The sequence below is a fragment of the Salvelinus namaycush genome, chromosome 28, assembly GCF_016432855.1.
Source record: "Salvelinus namaycush isolate Seneca chromosome 28, SaNama_1.0, whole genome shotgun sequence".
Classification (NCBI taxonomy): domain Eukaryota; kingdom Metazoa; phylum Chordata; class Actinopteri; order Salmoniformes; family Salmonidae; genus Salvelinus; species Salvelinus namaycush.
Window position 1 is genome coordinate 28,292,217 of NC_052334.1, and position 19,633 is coordinate 28,311,849.

Sequence of the window (19,633 nt, forward strand, 5' to 3'; positions counted from 1 at the left end):
AGAGTCCTGTGTAGTATTTTGATACTTTGTGCAAGGCAATTGATAAGAATGAAAAACTTTGTGGATGGAGCCTGCCGAGTGGCGCAGCGGTCTAAGACACTGCATCGCAGTGCAAACGGCGTTGCTACAGATGCTGGTTTGAGACCCGTGCCGGCCGCGACCGGGAGACCCATGAGGCAACGCACAATTGGCCCAGCGTTAGTGGAGGGTTTGGCCGGCCGGGATGTCCTTGTCCAATCGCTCTGTAGCGATTCCTGTAGTGGGCTAGGCGCATGCACACTGACACGGTCATTATGGTGTTGCCTCCGACACAAAATGTTTTTTTTGTGGATGGGCATAATTTGTATGTGTAATATTTAAAATGACGAAATGTATTTAAATTTGCATCGGGCCACTTCTGGGGGGATTCTGGTAAGATGCCGACAAATTCTGCAGAATTCCGGTAGACGGAAATGGCCGCTTCTGGGCCGATTCCTCATCGCTAGCTGGGACCAGTTGTATTCGGCGCATGTGACAAATATAATTTTATTTGATCTAGCCAGCTTTCTAGCGTAGTAGCTAATAGCTAGCTAACACCACAGATGAAGGTGTTAGTTAACGTAATCTTTGCTAACAGGTATCTGCTTATCTAGCTTGCTTATTGCATGCATGTCCGGGCATGTCGACACAAGCCTTATTATTAGTGACATATCTAATATTTGCAACAGAAGTTTGATTTTGGTCACTGTCAGTTCAACATGAATGTACAGTATTGAGAAATGGATGAAGTGAGCTAGCTTGCTGCTACTGCTGATTTTTCCCAGCTAGACATTCCTCGGCATTGTGCAGTGTTTGTGGCTCGGCGGTGAGAGGTGGCTGGCATAGAAGCAGCTTTGCTATGTAGAGGGCGAAGGGCTGATTGCCGATAGACTAGAAGAGGCCGATACATCGGTTCAGGCATATTATCGGTCGTTTTGTTTTGTGTGTATGTATGTACAGTCGTGGCCAAACATTTTGAGAATGACACAAATATAAATTTTCACAAAATCTGCTGCCTCAGTTTATATGATGGCAATTTGCATATACTCCAGAATGTTATGGAGAGTAATCAGATGAATTGCAATTAATTGCAAAGTCCCTCTTTGCCATGCAAATGAACTGAGTCCCCAAAAACATTTTCACTGCATTTCAGCCCTGCCACAAAAGGACCAGCTGACATCATGTCAGTGATTCTCTCGTTAACACAGGTGTGAGTGTTGACGAGGACAAGGCTGGAGATCACTCTGTCATGCTGATTGAGTTCGAATAACAGACTAGAAGCTTCAAAAGGAGGGTGGTGCTTGGAATCATTGTTCTTCCTCTGTCAGAGCTACCTGCAAGGAAACACGTGCCGTCATCATTGCTTTGCACAAAAAGGGCTTCACAGGCAAGGATATTGCCGCCAGTAAGATTGCACCTAAATCAACCATTTATCGGATCATCAAGAACTTCAAGGAGAGCGGTTCAATTGTTGTGAAGAAGGCTTCAGGGCGCCCAAAAAAGTCCAGCAAGCGCCAGGACCGTCTCCTAAAGTCGATTCAGCTGCGGGATCGGGGCACCACCAGTACAGAGCTTGCTCAGGAATGGCAGCAGGCAGGTGTGAGTGCATCTGCACGCACAGTGAGGCGAAGACTTTTGGAAGATGGCCTGGTGTCAAGAAGGGCAGCAAAGAAGCCACTTTTCTCCAGAAAAAACATCAGGGACAGACTGATATTCTGCAAAAGGTACAGGGATTGGACTGCTGAGGACTGGGGTAAAGTCATTTTCTCTGAATCCTCTTTCCGATTGTTTGGGGCATCCAGAAAAAAGCTTGGCCGGAGAAGACAAGGTGAGCGCTACCATCAGTCCTGTGTCATGCCAACAGTAAAGCATCCTGAGACCATTCATGTGTGGGGTTGCTTCTCAGCCAAGGGATTGGGCTCGCTCACAATTTTGCCTAAGAACACAGCCATGAATAAAGAATGGTACCAACACATCCTCCGAGAGCAACTTCTCCCAACCATCCAGGAACAGTTTGGTGACGAACAATGCCTTTTCCAGCATGATGAAGCACCTTGCCATAAGGCAAAAGTGATAACTTAGTGGCTCGGGGAACAAAACATCAATATTTTGGGTCCATGGCCAGGAAACTCCCCAGACCTTAATCCTATTGAGAAGTTGTGGTCAATCCTCAAGAGGCGGGTGGACAAACAAAAACCCACAAATTCTGACAAACTCCAAGCATTGATTATGCAAGAATGGGCTGCCATCAGATGTGGCCCAGAAGTTAATTGACAGCATGCCAGGGCAGATTGCAGATGTCTTGAAAAAGAAGGGTCAACACTGCAAATATTGTCTCTTTGCATCAACATCATGTAATTATTAATAAAAGCCTTTGACACTTATGAAATGCTTGTAATTATACTTCAGTATTCCATAGTAATATCTGACAAAAATATCTAAAGACAATGAAGCAGCAAACTTTGTGAAAATTAATATTTGTGTCATTCTCAACTTTTGCCCACGACTGTATGTAAGCATGCATGCATGTTTTTGAGTACCTAATATGGTTGCTTCTCATACAACCACACACCATTTTGAAACTTATTTTTACACTTCTTTCAAGATAGATTTTCTCAGTATCAAAGCAGTAAAAGGGAACTGGGTGTGTTCTGTTTATGCTTTTCAAAGGAACCGACCCAACTGATTAACTCTGTCTCATGACACTGCAATGCTGATCACCCCAGGACTTTGTCTGGCTGCCAGCTTTACCGACAGGCTCGCCTCGCCTAGTCTCCTTCACACACACCCTTCATTAGGTTACAGCCTGCCATGGGCCACACACCGGTCCTGCTCTCTCACACACACACACACACACACACACACACACACACACACACACACCACCACCACCTCACTACAGCAGCAGGGGCTGCCCCAGGGCCATTATGCCCTGTCCACACTCACGCCACCCAGCTAGCTAAACCTGTACCAGTAACCAAACTTTAAACGCCAGAAGCAGAGTCAGGGGCAGCAGCAGAGGGTCGCTCCCCAGGAGGGGAGTGCTCTGCCTGGTGTCAGCAGGGCCCCCTGCTCTGGGTAATGGGAAGCAGCCTCCTGCTAAATGTGGTGGAGATAAGTACATTGTCTGGGTACAGCTGTCGACAGGCAGGCTGGATGGTAGGGGAACAGGAGGCCAGGGAGAGCCACCTCCGTCACTTGTCTCCGCTCGCAGTGAGCCCGCTGTGTGCTTACTTTTCTGTGCAACATCCTCCTGCTCCACAACTGTGGCGCCTGGCTGTGCTCCCCCTACCCCTCTCTCTCTCTGTATTTGTCACTTACTCTCTTTCTTCAATTCTCTCTGTCCCCTTTTTCTCTCTTTATCCCATATCCTGCTTCCTACTCCCACTCTCTTCCTCCTCTCCCTCTTTCTTAATCCTCCTCTCATTTCTTCTCTGCCTCTGCCAGTCGCCCCCCCCCCACCACCACCACCCCCTCGCCCTCTCTCCCTTCTCCAGCTCCTCCCTCCCCTTTGCCAGGATAATGACCCTGCTGACAACACAGAGCCGAGGCGGAAGCTGCTTCTGACTGGTGTGGCGCTCCCAGTCTGACATCAATCACATCACTGGCTCTCCCCGGCAGCTGGGACTGAGAGAGAGGTGGAGTGTGGACAGGCAGGGCTGCTCAGCTGTCCATAGAGTCTGACTGTGACTATGTTCAGGCTGCTGTCACGTTCATCAGACCATCATGATACACACCCAGATTACACTTAGCCTCTCATCTGGCTCAGGGACCACTTGTCATTATGGATCACAGACAGATATACCCTAACAAATGTATTTGAATTGGCCTTACCTCTCCTAAAGGTAGAAATGTAATGTCCCCCTTTTATTATACATGATTGTATCATTTAAGAGTGATGGACTGTTCCCTGGTCATTTAAAGTTAGTTGGCACTGAACTAAATAATGTGTATTTGTTTGTCATGCAGTAACCCAGTTAACTAATCCATGGTCGGCTTGTTTACCAAAAGGAGGGGCCAAATTTCACACACAGAAAAGCAGGGTGTACTTCCCACAGTGTCTCTATGGTAATAGGCAGGTGTCATTTGCTGTGGAGAAGAAGTGAGGGCTTTCTTACGAGCGTGAGAAAGAGGGGCAGACTCCGCACCCCCACCCCGTGTCCCCCATTTTTTTCCTGTAGCAGCAGCAGCAGCAGCCGCAGCAGCAGAGCGAGAGGGGGAGATGGAGAGAGAAGAGAGGGCTGCAGTGGAGGCTGAGGCGGCCCTTCCCTGCGACCTGTTGAGGCTGCTGCCAAAGCCCCGGCAGTGCAGTCCCATCCAGCTGCATGGGAGAAAGAGATGGGCCAACAAAAGAAGAGAGGGACAGCAGGAAGAAAAAAAGAGGGGAAAGAAAGAATGAAGGAGCCCAAACTCCTGGGCGGTTTAGCCTGGCATGTGAGCGGGCCTGTTGTGAGCCTTGTCTGCCTTATATGGTCATAGGGAGAGGGGCTGCCCAGAGGCCCTGAGTCCCGGGGCTGGCTGGGATGAGGATGGGAGCAGCATTGGGGTGGTGGTACAGAGTGGTGACCCTTCCATCAGGGAGCCCCTTCTCCTCTGGAGCGGCACAGAGGCTCATTGAGATGCAGGGCGCAGGGGCTGTAGGCTGCAGCTGCAGTCTACAGGCAGGGCCCAGCAGAAAAGGGCTGAAGGGGTGGAGGGGGTGACTGAGGAATAACCAACAAAAGAGACACACACACACCCCCACCCCCCACCCCCCTGCTTTGGAGTTTGAATTCCTTAATCCGCAACCCTTCTCCTCCCGATGTGCTTTACAACTGCGGTTCCCAACCTTTTCCGTTCCGCGGACAACCAAATCACTGTCAAAAGCTTTTCAGGACCACCATTCGCGGCGACGCAGATTTGTTTTTTTTACCTTTATCTTGGCTGTCAAATTGTCCATTTTACTAGTGACTAACAAATTAAAGGTTTATTATTATTAACAATTAGCATTGTGGAAAGTAATGTAACATTTATTAAATAGCATTAATACTCCCAACTGTTACTAATTTTGGAAGAGTTTTTATATATATATATATTTATTAAATACATTTTATATATACATTTAAATACATTATATATATTTTTTTTTTAATTAATTATATATTCTTTTAAATAAACTATTTTTTTTAAATAAACTATTTTTTTTATAAATTATATATTTTTTTAAATTAAATATATAGATATAGTGTGTGGACGACCTGCAGGCCACAGGTTGAAAACCACAGCTCTACACATACTCACACAGTTCCCACTGGCTCCCTTCCTCTCTCTCATCCCCAAACTATGAATGGACGGCCAGGCAGGGACAAAACCACCACAGCAGCCCCCTCGGGAAGTCCAACCACTGGGTGTGGGCACTGTGCTGAGAGGGGCTTGTTTTGTCTGACCTCTTCTCTTCTCCCCTTTCTTAACATTTATTTTCCGCTCTCATTCCTCCCTCTCTTCCTCTGTGTCTGTGTCTCTCTGTCTCTGTCTGTGTCTGTACTCTGTGCCTGTGATGCCAGACAGATCACAGGGGTTGGCCTCTCCTTTGCAGTGTGATGAATGTTGCATGATGTGTTTATTAAAGAGCTAGCTGTGGCAGCCGGGACCTCACATTCCTGCCGTTGTCACGTAGAGACAGAGCGAACATGACGCTTCTCAGACTCGCAAGCTAACCTCTGACACTCTCTACAGCATGCTCTCCCTTTTACATTTTTCCCTTAATCTTCTTTTCAATGACACAGTGACTGCCTGGGCCTCTTAAGCTAAGCAAATGTCCTCTGTGCCAAATGGTAGTATTAATGTACACTGAGCAAAAATATAAACGCAATATGCAACAAGTTCAAAGATTTTACTGAGTTACAGTTCATATAAAGAAATCAGTTAATTGAAATAAAATCATTAGACCCTATTCTATGCATTTCACATGACTGGGAATACAGATATGCATCCGTTGGTCACAGATACCTTGAAAAAAAGGTAGGGGCGGGGATCAGAAAACCAGTTCGTATCTGGTGTGACCACCATTTGCATCATGCAGCGCGACACATCTCCTTCGCATAGAATTGATCAGGCTGTTGAATGTAGCCTGTAGAATGTTGTCCCACTCCTCTTCAATGGCTGTGCGAAATTGCTGGATATTGGCGGGAACTGGAACACGTTGTCTTCCACGTCGATCCAGAGCATCCCAAACATGGTCAATGGGTGACATGTTTGGTGATTATGCAGGCCATGTAAGAACTGGGACATTTTCAGCTTCCAGGAATTGTGTACAGATCCTTGCGACATGGGGCCGTACATTATCATGCTGAAACATGAAGTGATGGCGGAGGATGAATAGCACGACAATGGGCCTCAGGATCTCGTCACGGTATCTCTGTGCATTCAAATTGTCATCGATAAAATATAATGGAACATGATACCAACACTTTACATGTTGCATTTATATTTTTGTTCATTGTAGATCCAAATCGGTCACCCGCTCTTTCTTTTACAATGGACTGACCTTGAAAACCGTATCCAGGTACAGTCTGGATTTTTTGGGGGGAACTTTTCATTAGTTTGAGTGAATTATTTTTGTCAGAATAGACTGCTCACCTTGGTTAGTTAAGTAGAAGGTTTTTGATGAATGTGTCTGTTTTTTAAAGCTCTATTGAACTACGGCGTCAACTCACAAACCATTCAGACACATTCAGTAATAGCACCAGTTCTGAAGAAAATGACACAACACGGTAACATACCATGTTCCATGGTAACAGAATTACGCTGAGACTCCAATTTTCAATTTAAAAAGTATGCCAAACAAAACCATTGATTGCAAAGTTAAAGAAACCATACAACTATATGCGCAAGGACTACTTTTTAACAATTTCCACAGAAAAAATTGCAAAAACACATTTACTCAGTTCAGATATGAAGTTTGGTAACAGAATTATGGTAAAATCTCCCTCAGTTTTTTTTATGTGACCGAATTAAGATTCAAAGATTTTCTGCAGAAAGAATGGGGTGTCCGGTGTGACGACACCTTGACTTTGAAAAATATATTTGGGTTATTGAACTACAATAAGTGAAGTGTATTTACCCCCGGTAACAGAATGACATCTTTGGCCTCTGATCTGTACTATGGAGAAATGCATAATTATGAATGTCATTCTCTTCATGGTGATGTATCCTGAATAGGTACACAAAGGTAGAACATTGTAATATCCTCCTTTTGCATTTTAATGAGTTCTATCTACAAACAAGACCAAATTTGGTTGGTCTGGACCGGACCACATCTGTACCAATCATAGATGTCTGTTTCACAGGTTTGGGCATCACAGTAGTGCAATACAGTAGAGTATAATTCAGTACAGTTAAGTACTGCACGGTGCATTCGGAAAGTATTCAGACCCCCTGACTTCTTAAACATTTTGTCACGTTACTGCCTTATTCTAAAATTGATTTAAAAAAAAATGTATCATCACGATACCATATAACGATCAAAGCAACAAAATCCCCCGGGAAATTTAGCATTTTACATAAGTATTCAGACCCTTTAAATCAGTACTTTGTTGAAGCACCTTTGGTTAGCGATTACAGCCTTGAGTCTTCTTGAATATGACACTACAAGCTTGGCATACCTCTCCAATTTTTCTCTACAGTTCCTCGCAAGCGCTGTCAGGTTGGATGGGGATCATCGCTGCACAGCTATTTTCAGGTCTCTTCAGCGATGTTAGATTGGGTTCAAGGCTGGGCTCTGGCTGAGCCACTCAAGTACATTGAGACTTGTCCCGAAGCCACTCTTGCGTTGTCTTGGCTGTGTGCTTAGGGTTGGTGTCCTATTGGAAGGTGAACCTTTGCCCCAGTCTGAGGCCCTGAGCGCTCTGGAGCAGGTTTTCATCAAGGATCTCTCTGTACTTTGCTCCGTGATCCTGACTAGTCTCCCAATCCCTGATGTTGAAAAACATCCACACAGCATGATGCTGCCATCACCATGCTTCACCGTAGCGATGGTGCCAGGTTTCTTCCAGACGTGACGCTTGGCATTCAGGCCAAAGAGTTCAATCTTGGTTTCATCAGACCAGAGAATCTTGTTTCTCATGGTCTGAGAGTATTTTAGGTGCCTTTTGGCAAACTCCAAGCGGGCTATCATGTGCCTTTTACTGAGGGGTGGCTTCCGTCTGGCCACTCTACCGTAATGGCCTGATTTAGTGGAGTGCTGCAGAGATGGTTGTTCTGCTGGAAGGTCTCCCATCTCCACAGAGGAGCTCTGTCAGAGTCACCTCTCTGACCAAGGCCCTTCTTCCTCGATTGCTCAGTTTGGCTGGGGCGGCCAGCTCTAGGAAGAGTCTTGGTGGTTCCAAACTTCTTCCATTTAAGAATGATGGAGCCCACTGTGTTCTTGGGGACCTTCAATGCTGCAGACATTCTTTGTACCCTTTCCAGATCTGTGCCTCGACACAATCCTGTCTCAGAGCTCTACGGACAATTCCTTCAACCTCATGGCTTGTTTTTTTGTACTCAGAAATGCACTGTCAACTGTAGGACTTTATATAGACAGGTGTATTCCTTTCCAAATCATGTCCAATCAGTTGAAATTACTACAGGTGGACTCCAATCAAGTTGTAGAAACATCTCAAGGATGATATATATATTTATACATTTTTATTTAATTGACCTGTTTGCTTTTTCATTATGGGGTATTGTGTGTAGATTGATGGAAAAATGTATTTAATCAATTTTAGAATAAGGCAGTACACAAGTGGGGTGTACTGTCCTCTACTTTATTGTGCTGTACAAACTTGTGAAACAGATGTCTATTGGTTTAGATTTGGACTGGACAAATTTTGATCTCAGTGGTGAGAGTGCTGGTTACAGTAAATGGAAAGAGAGGGGGCTCATGGGTAGGTGTCAGTAGGAGTTGGGAAATGTGACATTAACGAGAGAGTGGAGTTGTCCAGACTGTTTTCAAGCTCTTGCTTTGACCACCACGCGACCGAAAGAAAACCGGTATAGGCTGAACATAACAGTATGCCAATGGAAGGGAGGACAGTAGCAGGTGACCCAACTTTGGTTTGTGACTACTATTTTTCATTGTAGCCAATTCAGTTGCAGTCATTCTGTTACCGATTTTAATCACGTAATAAATCATGAACCAAATTGTTATCAGTAAAAAAAAAAAAAAACTAATTGGTAGGTCTACCTTGTTTGTTTGTTTGTTTGTTTGATTATCCTCCCTCATGAGGCAAGAAATGAGAAAATATCTTAGAGGCAGTGCAACACCTCACGGCACAACGCCTCTCCCCTATTTGAACTAGATATGTTGTGTGTATGTGTTGATGTAGTTCTGTCCTTGAGCTGTTCTTGTTTATTAATGTTCTGTATTATGTCATGTTTTGTGTGGACCCCAGGAAGAGTAGCTGCTGCTTTTGCAACAGCTAATGGGGATTCTAATAAAATACCAAAAGTGCAGTTAAAAATGTATAAAATCAAAAACATTTTAATGATATTTCCACGCTATGTGGTTGAAATGGGACTGACATTTTGAAAATTATGATATTGCCCTTTTCGTGTTCAGGTGGGATGGGACTTTTAGCCCACATCATGACCTCACAATGATCTGATTTATAATATACCAATGAAAGTTCATCTGGATAAGTGCATGGGCTCTAGAGAGCATCCAGGCCGTGTATGTAAATATGTTCAAATTTGTTTCCTAATGCCCAAACGATTAGACTGAGCATTTAAAGGGCTTAAGGAGACTCAGGAAAATAACTCCCAAATATATTTAGCATTTATGTTCATTAAATGAACACACACACACACTTATTTATTAGACATAGTGATGATTTGCAAAGACTGCACGGGGGGCTTTACAAATATGCTTTTTTGGGTAACAGAATGACAACACTAGGCAATATTTATTTTAACTTACAGAAGGCAAAAAAATTCTGCAAGTTAAATGTTGATATTTGTTGTCAGGGGTCTTCACCTCAACGTTATTGTATTTCTAATACCTTATTCAGACTTTTTCTGCTAGATCTTTTCTAAGACCCCCTTTTCCATCTGTTTTAACCAGAAATCAAAGCTTTTGCTTATTACAATTTTTGGTGGTGGAAAAATGTATCAATGTCTTCATTTCTCATACTCTTAGCTTTCATTTGACACCAAATGTGATGTGCTCCTATGCACTTTACATGTTGGTGCTCATGGGTCTTTACATGGAGCTGCCCATATACAATATTTGGACAATTGGCTGTCTATGCAGCTGTAAGTCATTGAGTGTGTGTGGAGGGCGTGGCACTGGAACATTGTGGCTGTCCACACACAAGCCATGTAGCAGTTGGCAAATAAAGATGAATTCTCTTGTGTTTGGCAGATTCTCACTGTTCATTATTTTCCACTTTGCCAAGCGTGCATCCCAGACCTCAGCAGCTGTTTGTCATGTAAAGACACTCTATCAGCCTCCGACAGCTCCTCGCATGCCCCCCCCCCCCCCCCCCCCCCCCCCCCCCCCCCCAAACACACACACACACACACACACACACGAACATGCGCGTATAGACTTCAGTCACGCTCTCAGACACGTATGTAGTGAACATATGTAGTAATCTCTCTCGCTACCTTCTGGTTCTCTCCTCCCTCATCTCATTCATTTACAGTTTGTACTCTCGTCTACGTCCTAGAACTTTATCTGACGTCTCTGGGACAAATGTAGAGCAGGCTCCAACAGTGGAAATGGATCCTGTTTGGTTGTTGTTGTGCATATGTTTCCGGGATGAGTCTGTAGTCAAAGTTACCCATCTCAAAGATTGTTCAGTTCTTGATCTTATCTGCTATGTTGTCATGCTCTCTGTCCAGTTGTTTCCTGTTTTCTACAATCAAAATGTTCTAGTGAGATGAAATAGGCCAGTTTACTGCAGCTGAAAGACTTTGAAGATAGAGTTGATAGCAGGGGACTCCTTTTATCCCAGAGTCCCGTTTCTTAGTCGGCATGTCTCTTCTCTTACTCTCTATCCTGCGACATGTCCAGTTGGTCCAATCTGTCAATATAGTGTGTCAAAAAAGCACACAAATACTTAGTGAGTAATTTCATTTGTCTATGAATGAGTCTTGGCATCCCCTCTCACTGTGCAAAGACATCAAATCAACATCTAGTCCACATTGGTTCAACGTAATTTCATTGCCAACCAGTGGGCTGCTGCTGTTGTCTGCACATCCATAGCCTCATATCCCATGAGCACGCATTCTCAAGTTGTGGGGATAGCACGTTAGGATGTCATTAACATTAGCACAGTACAGTACAGTAGTGGGCTGAGTTTTTAGTCTTAGAAAAAGGTCATTGTAAAAAGTAGAAGTGATAATGGAAAGGGGAAGTGCATGTAAATAGAAAACACAGCAGGGTCATGGCTGTTTTCTACAGGGAAAAAACAGACTGCAGGTAACAGAAATGGGCACACAGACAGACGGGTCTGGGCATTTCTACCGTCACATGACTCCACAGGCCCCAGTCAGGATGAGGACACGTATGGCTGGTCAGGATGTCCTCGCTCCAGCCAGACCAAAGACCATCTTCTCATTTTATAACCTGTCTCATAGGAGACATTGGCAGTATGCATGTTATCGAAGGGCTTTTAAGCATTCACAGCCATTGTTTTCACCACTGTTTAATTTGGAAGAGCAAAAGAAGCACACAAACAATTTTTTGGTTCTGCCAATTGCACCAATGTCAGTCCTGCTGTGGTGCGAGCCTGCTGTGGTGCGAGCCTGCTGTGGTGCGAGCCTGCTGTGGTGCGCGCCTGCTGTGGTGCGAGCCTGCTGTGGTCCCAGCCTGCTGTGGAGTCTCATGGTGGGGTTAGGTGGAGAGGTGTCACATTCCACCATGATGACCTCGTTCAGTTCACTGAACTCCCTACTCTCTGGTCTTTACAAGCTAGAGTCTCCTGAGATGCCATTTGTATTACAGTGAAGGATGACCATTAAGTGCCTGTCACCTTGGCTTTGTTATGTAGTGACCGGGTACAGCGTGTATTCATCATCACCTTGGCTTTGTTGTTATGTAGTGACACTGACAGGGTACAGCGTGTATTCATCGTCACCTCGAGAGCCATGTGACAGAGCCAAGCTTTGCGTGGAGGAATGTCTCTGCAGTGCATTCCAGACACAAGGCATGGTGGACACCAACTCGTGCCAGCCTGGGTGGGCATTGTGCGTCAGAGGGGCTGGCAGGCCAAATCCAGGCCCCATGCAGGCCCTCTGTGCTTGGGGAGGGCAACAATAGCTGTTGTCAGATATATACTGTACATTCACACATTCAAACATAGACATATACACTGTAGAGTGTACTTTCGTGCACATAAACAAATCTGTCTCTGCTTGTCTGTGTTGGGACCATGGTCTAGATACCAGTTTGTGGCCTCGACACAATTAAGGTAATCACTCAGCCAGTTTGTCTCATTGTTGAAAACCCCAAACAGTAGACCTAGCCTACTTCCTGAATCTCTCTCTGTATTCTTCCCGAAAGAGTTGAGCGGAGCCCTGCCAGTGTGTAGGCTAACCCTTCCTCTGTCACTGTGCTGGGGTGATACAGGCTTGGAGGTAGGGGCTCATTATGCTGCCTCTGCATTGTGCACATACTGTCCCCAGCCTGCCCTGCCAGGGGCTCTGAGCCTGGCCTGGGGTGAGGTGGGGGATATGGGTCAGCCAAGACCTCACCACAGACTGACAAACCAGCTGGGGCAGAAGTGAGGCCTTGGTTTAAGGCTGGGGCTGAGACCAGGTCTGAGAGGGTGTTTTTTTGGACACAATGTCCCTCAGGTTTGTCATGAGTCTGGAAAGGGGTCTTGGATATGGAGGCTGTGTGGGTCTAGGTGTTGGAAACTGTTGGCTTCTCACCCATGATCCTGCTCCTTATAGCCGTATCTCTGTTTCTCCTCACCAATGCCCACCACTGTGCTGATGTAACGAGGAATTCAGTCAGTCGTGTGAAGCTGCCATTGACCCATAGTTGTAAATCACATTGACGATGTGGATTCTCTGGGGACCGGTGTGTGTGTGGATTAGTGTTGTGAATGTTGATTCATGAGCCATGTAGTGTAAAATAGACAAATGACTCATCACTGTAATTGCAGCATATTGGACAGGCATGGGGAAATCCACAGAGGTTTTACTCTATATCACACCGTGTGTTTTTCAACGAGGATGTAGTGAGCTCAGCTCTGTATGCAAGCAGTAAGCATTGCAATCTGAAGGCAGACAAAGTCTAACTAATTTCTAAATGAGCTGCATTTGGTGTAAAAACACTTAGCCAGCAGGTTGGAGATGGAAAAATCTCCTCCCCGTGCCATGATGAAAAATGGCAACAGCCGTAATAACATATTGGACATCTGCTGCAGATTGAAATTTAAAGTATACAGTGCTCTGAGGCAGATGTTTTCTCTAGTGCTGTGATTTGTGCCGCCACCTCGCAGGTTGCAGTAAAGCAGGTGTTTTACACTCTGTGTGTGTGTTACTGCTGTAATGGTTGGTGTTTGAGTGAATCAGAGCCATCTAGCCCCTCAGGTGGCACTCTGCTAGTCGGACAGTTTAACCATCACTTTGAGGTGAGACTTTTAGAATATGGCGTACTATCCACTTAGTGATGTTCTACATTGCCTCTTCTCACTAAGAGGAGTTTATATGAGTTGTGATGAGTGGACTAGAGGTCATTTAGGTACTGTTATAGAGGGATTCCCGGTCTGTCTGCCTCATCACAGACAGGTCTGGGATCAGTTTCCTCAGACTGGAGCCTGTGGCCTAACTGTGCCAGGCTCGGGGAGAAGAGGAGCAGGACGCCTGCATTGACTGATCTCCACTTCCCCCAGACTTCTGTATCAGAGGAAATGGGGCAATTAAGGACAGCTTGCTCAGGCACTGCATGGGGTTAATACCCGGCTCCCATAATTAAAAATAAATTACACTTTTCCAGTATAAATATTCAAGCCCCTCTCCGATGTGAGCCACTGCCTTTTTTATGGTGTGTAAGCGTTTTTATTTTTCAGATTTCGGGAACATCTGGCACAACGTTTCCTGAACCATCCACAGAATAAATTGAGTTTTGTTGCCTTTGAGAGATTAGTCTGTGGGTGTGTTGTATTGAAGTGGATGGGGAAGGGATGGATCCCTTTGGGAGCTCTGTATGGGACACAAGAGGCAGAGGCAAGGGTCCTGACTCTGGCTAAAACAGCCATTTGTCCTGGCTTTGTCCTACTATAGCGGAAAGTGGGTGAAAAGATGGTAATTTTAGTGAACAGCATGGTAATTAGATCACAGGAAATGGGTCACACCACTGAAATAAGGGTGGCGCCTTGAAAAGAATAACTTTGTGCATCATAAATCATCAAACCGCACAGCTAAATTGTCATAGACCAATCAACATGAAGAATATAGCTGTCGTCATGGTGTCGGCTAATGGGATCCTAAAAAAATTGAATCTTGTGAAACCAGCACATTGGATTATAGACACCAATTATGCGCATCCAATTTCTCCCTCTCTCTTTGCAGGAGAGTACATTAAGACCTGGAGGCCTAGGTATTTTCTACTCAAGACTGATGGTACATTCATAGGCTACAAGGAACGACCACAACATGTTGAGGCACTTGAAGCCCCTTTAAATAACTTCTCAGTAGCACGTGAGTATCTACGCTTTCAAGACTACTATCTACATTACCTCACCCATTTTAAGTAAATATCACGCTATACACTGAGTATGCAAAACATTAAGAACACCTGCTCTTTCCATGACGTACTGTAGACTACTGAGCAGGTGAATCCAGGTGAAAGCTATGATCTCTTATTGATGTCACTGATCGAAGTGGATTTAACAAGTCTAGATGAATGGGAGGAGACGGGTTAAAGAAGGATTTTTAAGCCTTGAGACAATTGAGACATGGATTGTGTATGTGTACCATTCAGAGGGTGAATGGGCAAGAGAAAAGATGTTCCTAATGTTTGGTGTACTCAGTATATATTGCATAATCCCCCATAGAACATTTTTATATTCTGTTCAGTAGCTCATATGCCAATGTCTTACCTTAATTGGTACAGTTCAAAGAAACAGCAGAATAGACTGGTGTATTCTCCCTGGCTATGTGTGAATTCCAGTCTTGTCTAAGAGACCGCTCTGCTGCGACTCTGTAGAGCAGAGCAACCCTAGATGGCAGAAAGTTACTGGGACAGGCTCTGCAGATGATTGAACAGAGTAATTAGACATCATACTGTTTGTTAAACAAAACGTTTCCTCCTGACACTCTTGAGTTATAGTAGTTATTAACCGGCTGATTTCAATTATTTATCTGTGCTCTGCTCTGTAGCTCTGTCTCAATCAGCAGTACGGAGAGGGAGAGTCACTGAGCAGACCTGCAGTAGACCCACAGAGGGGCCGTGTGGTGCTGGGTGTGGGTCTGGGCTACACAGCCACACTGACAGGGCCCTGCTGGAGCTCAGTGGTGGCCCAGCCCCATATCCTCCATCTAACAGACATCCTGACAAACTCCTTCATGTCTCCTTTTGGCACACGCAGTATGTTGACTATGTGAAAGAGCTGCACTGGGAAACTGGCTGCTCTCTTAGAATTCTAACTTTGATTCAAGCAAATTCTTTTGAAGTGAATGTTGTCTGTGGCCCATATTATATCTTTGACATTTTCTGGAATTGACTGAAACGTCTGCTTATTTCACATTATCCATGTCACAGTCCCATGTAATGACCAAATCTTGGGGTTCAAATATTCAGTATGAAGAGATCTGTGATCAGGGCTTCCCCCTTCACCCATAGTGCACCTGTTCAGTTCCCTGTGTATGGTGGCAGTCCCTGCAGTGTCTGTTAGGGTGGCGATAAAGATAAATGGCTGTAACTGCGGGTCTCTCTCTCCTCCTGCGCCATCTCACCCTGGATGTGGCCAGAGTGCCAGCTGATGAAGACTGAGAGGCCCAAGCCCAACACATTCATCATCCGCTGCCTGCAGTGGACCACTGTCATCGAGCGCACCTTCCACGTGGAGACCCCCGAGGAGAGGCAAGCTCACATGATTGGGCTGAATTACCTCATGTTAAATGAGGTGTTGTAATTTCCCTTCCACTCTCTCTCCCTCTTTTCCTCTAACTCGTCTCCTTTCTCAATCTCTCAGGGAAGAATGGGCGAAGGCCATTGAAGCCGTAGCAGACAGTCTACAGAAAGAGGAGGAGGAGATGATGGATTCCTCCCCAGACCCAATGGACATGGAGATGTACCTGACCAAACCCAGACTCAAAGTGGTGCGTCCCTGCCCTCCTCACAGCCCTTCCTGCCTCACCCCGCTCCTCACGGCCCTTCCTGCCTCACCCCAGCCCACCCGGCTCCCTGACACTTTCCTGACATCAGCCCTGGGAGGCTTAGCACCACATAGCGTGTCCACTCTGTTTCATCACCACACGTGTGCTGTTAACTCATGAAACAAAGGTCTAAGGGCACCGGATTGGATGTCCCCCACGCAACCGTTTTCAACATTCTCACCAGCCCTGGGGGTCAGAGGTTAAATTAGCCACTGCAGCGTATAGTCCCACCTTTAGAAGAGTGGAAATTGCGGAGTGGATGAACTAGCACTTGTAATGCTTCCGTGTTGTTGTCAGTGGGATTATATGTTTTGACTAGTTAGAGCATGAATTTGTTATAGCCCCTGTTTTGTAACCCGGTGGCTCTTTTTCTCCCCTCACTCATAGACTATGCATGACTTTGAATACCTCAAACTACTAGGAAAAGGCACTTTTGGCAAAGTGATCCTGGTGAAGGAGAAGGCCACAGGACGCTACTATGCCATGAAAATCCTGAAGAAGGAAGTAATCGTAGCGAAAGTGAGTACAGGCCACTGACCGTTATAGGAAGCATGAGAGCGAGAGAGAGAGCATGGGGGCGATCATGGATGCCTAAACGGCAGCCATTGTGGGAGTTGCACAAACACTCTTTGTGATCTCTTTCAGGATGAAGTGGCACACACACTCACAGAAAACCGAGTGCTCCAGAATTCCAAGCATCCGTTCTTGACGGTGAGAGACCCCTCCATCCACTCCATACACCTAACCCAAACTCTCCTCTGGCCACAAAGACTCTGCGGAGCTTCCGTGCAGGGGGAGATGCTGAATCTGTGCTGGGAGAGTTTGAGCTATGTTTACAAACACAGCAATAGACTTGGCCTCTATTGAGGACACTAGACCTTTCATTGTCAGTTAACCACCTTTCTCAAAGTCTGATGGCTCACAATGCCAAACTCTTCCACGTTAAGTGGTAACACATGCAGCTTGTGTTCATCCCACTGTGGTGAATGGGCAGTTGGCACACATAATATCCCAAAGGCAGATATCACATCAACAAAGACTTTTCTTTTGGAGAACTTGCAAGCTTATTTTTTTTCATTGATTGCAGTTAAAGTTATACACTAATATCTCCAGGGCCTGAAATACTCCTTCCAAACTCATGACCGGTTGTGTTTCGTCATGGAGTATGCGAACGGCGGAGAGGTGAGCTTTTTAAACTGTCAATAACACCTGACACGCAAGATCCAATTTAGCTAGTAGTAGCCAATAACGCCTCCCACCCCTCCTTCTGTGTACGCTTACCCTGTTCCCTCTGTCTCCTCTCCCTCCTCTAGCTGTTCTTCCACCTGTCCCGGGACCGGGTGTTCTCGGAGGAGCGGGCTCGGTTCTATGGAGCAGAGATAGTGTCAGCGCTGGACTACCTGCATGCTGAGAGGAACGTGGTCTACAGAGACCTGAAGGTAAGGTGGTGGAACACAGTCAGTCTCTGACCTGGGATATAAATAGTGTCCACAGCAGCATGCTGCAGCCAGGGGTGCATCGATCTGCCTCCCCCTGATTCAGGCCTCACTGCAGCTGGAAACTTAGGCCTAGACGACCTCTTATGGCAGGAGGAGTAGAATAACCAACATATCCTTCTGGACAGCTGTTCGACTCGTTTATTTTTCTTTGTTTTCACCATTAATGTAAATAGGCAACAATTAAACATTTTGTATTTTAGAAAGTGTGTAAGAGTATTGAGTCATCTTTTACCCCCGGCATCAAACTTATTCCGTAAAGCTGCAATTTGTTCCTACCAGAAGCAAGAGGCCGGTACAAAAACTCAGTGAACTGTATTCATAGCATAAGAGGAGAGGTATTATATGACTGTTTTTTAGGAGGGAGGGGAGGGAGGCATCTGTAGCCCTGTTTCTTCCAGCTGATGAAACTATACCAGCCAGGTCAGCATACCCCCCCCCCCTCGTTCCCCCTCCCTGTGATCTTCCCATGGGTTTATGAGGCAGGCTTCCAACCTGCTAAGGTTCTCCTGAAAATGCCAGGGTAGCAGTATTGGAGGATGTGCTGACTCTGGCCTGCCTGCCTGGTGCTACTGGTCACGTGTGAGCTACAGATGCCAGGTGACGTTTAATGAGAGGATCATATTAAAAGGCAATGCATCGCTAACTCATTCCTCTGAGCTGAAGCCAAATCAGCTGGGCCTCAATCACACACCTCACAGGCATTCTCCCTCCTGATGCGGATACTTCCTGTCTCATTCTGTCTCCCTTCAGCTGGAAAATCTCATGCTGGACAAAGACGGACACATACAGATCACTGACTTTGGACTGTGTAAGGAGGGGATCACAGACGGGGCCACCATGAAGACCTTCTGTGGGACGCCAGAGTACCTGGCCCCAGAGGTAGTGTATTCTCACTGTCCAATCACCAATATGGGGGTCATTAAATCTTATCATTTTGAGTCAGTAAAGATGTAGCCTTTGGAGCCCAACCCATGTGGCCTTCTTCCTCTTCAGATGTTTAGAATTTGATGTTGTGAAAAGACCTGATGGTTCACACACTTTTGACATGTTCTTGTTAGTACACTGTATCAAATTTGAGTTTAAATCAACTGAACAGAATAAAGTCACATAATTGGTAAGTACCTGAAAGAATTAACAGACTAAATACTGTTTGAAGAGAGGAGAATATATCCCACTACACACAGCATCATAAATGTATGTTGTCGGGCATATTGTTAAGGCATACAAGCTATGTGGAAGAGTGGCTTTGGGACAGCTGTTCCTAAATGCCTGTCTAATCTTCAGTGTAAGACATGGAGCTAATGAGTCTGCAGTGTGACTAGGGCAGGGCAGGGTGTGCCCATTTTTGTTGGTTGAGAGGATATGTGTACAGGGGTGTGGCTGCTCCCCATTGCGTGCAGATGTGACGTGTGTTTGAGTGGTGTGTGTAGCGCGATAGGGCATTGTGTGTGCGGTAGCCCTCTTGCCGTAGGAATTTTTTTCCGGGAGAAGGGTGCCCATGTTGACACAGTTGCCGGCTCGTTGTTTTTAGCCGCCATTTGGAATTTGCTGGGGGGGTGGGGGGGGGGGATTGGCAGTGCCTCAGGAAACGTGAGCTTCCACCCCTGGAGAAAAGTCCACATTGGCTGCAGCTGCTTCTAGCCCACTGCTGCCCGGGATGATGATGATGATAACAATTGATTACATTTGTAAAGCGCTTTTCAATAAGCAAGATTCATCTCAAAGTGCATAAAATTAAAGTTAAAATAGAAAAATCGTTTTTT

At 45.6% G+C, this 19,633-nt stretch overlaps 1 protein-coding gene across 1 annotated transcript in view; it reads left to right on the top strand.

Moving 5' to 3' along the window:
* LOC120023179 (RAC-alpha serine/threonine-protein kinase-like) overlaps positions 1-19,633 on the top strand; it is a 51,753-nt gene that overhangs the window by 24,345 nt on the left and 7,775 nt on the right. Inside the window, exons 3-10 of the mRNA XM_038967201.1 lie at positions 14,563-14,691; positions 15,964-16,075; positions 16,188-16,314; positions 16,759-16,890; positions 17,017-17,082; positions 17,485-17,553; positions 17,685-17,810; positions 18,621-18,749. Coding sequence (XP_038823129.1) covers positions 14,563-14,691; positions 15,964-16,075; positions 16,188-16,314; positions 16,759-16,890; positions 17,017-17,082; positions 17,485-17,553; positions 17,685-17,810; positions 18,621-18,749 — 890 coding nt within the window. The remainder of the gene's footprint in view (positions 1-14,562; positions 14,692-15,963; positions 16,076-16,187; positions 16,315-16,758; positions 16,891-17,016; positions 17,083-17,484; positions 17,554-17,684; positions 17,811-18,620; positions 18,750-19,633) is intronic.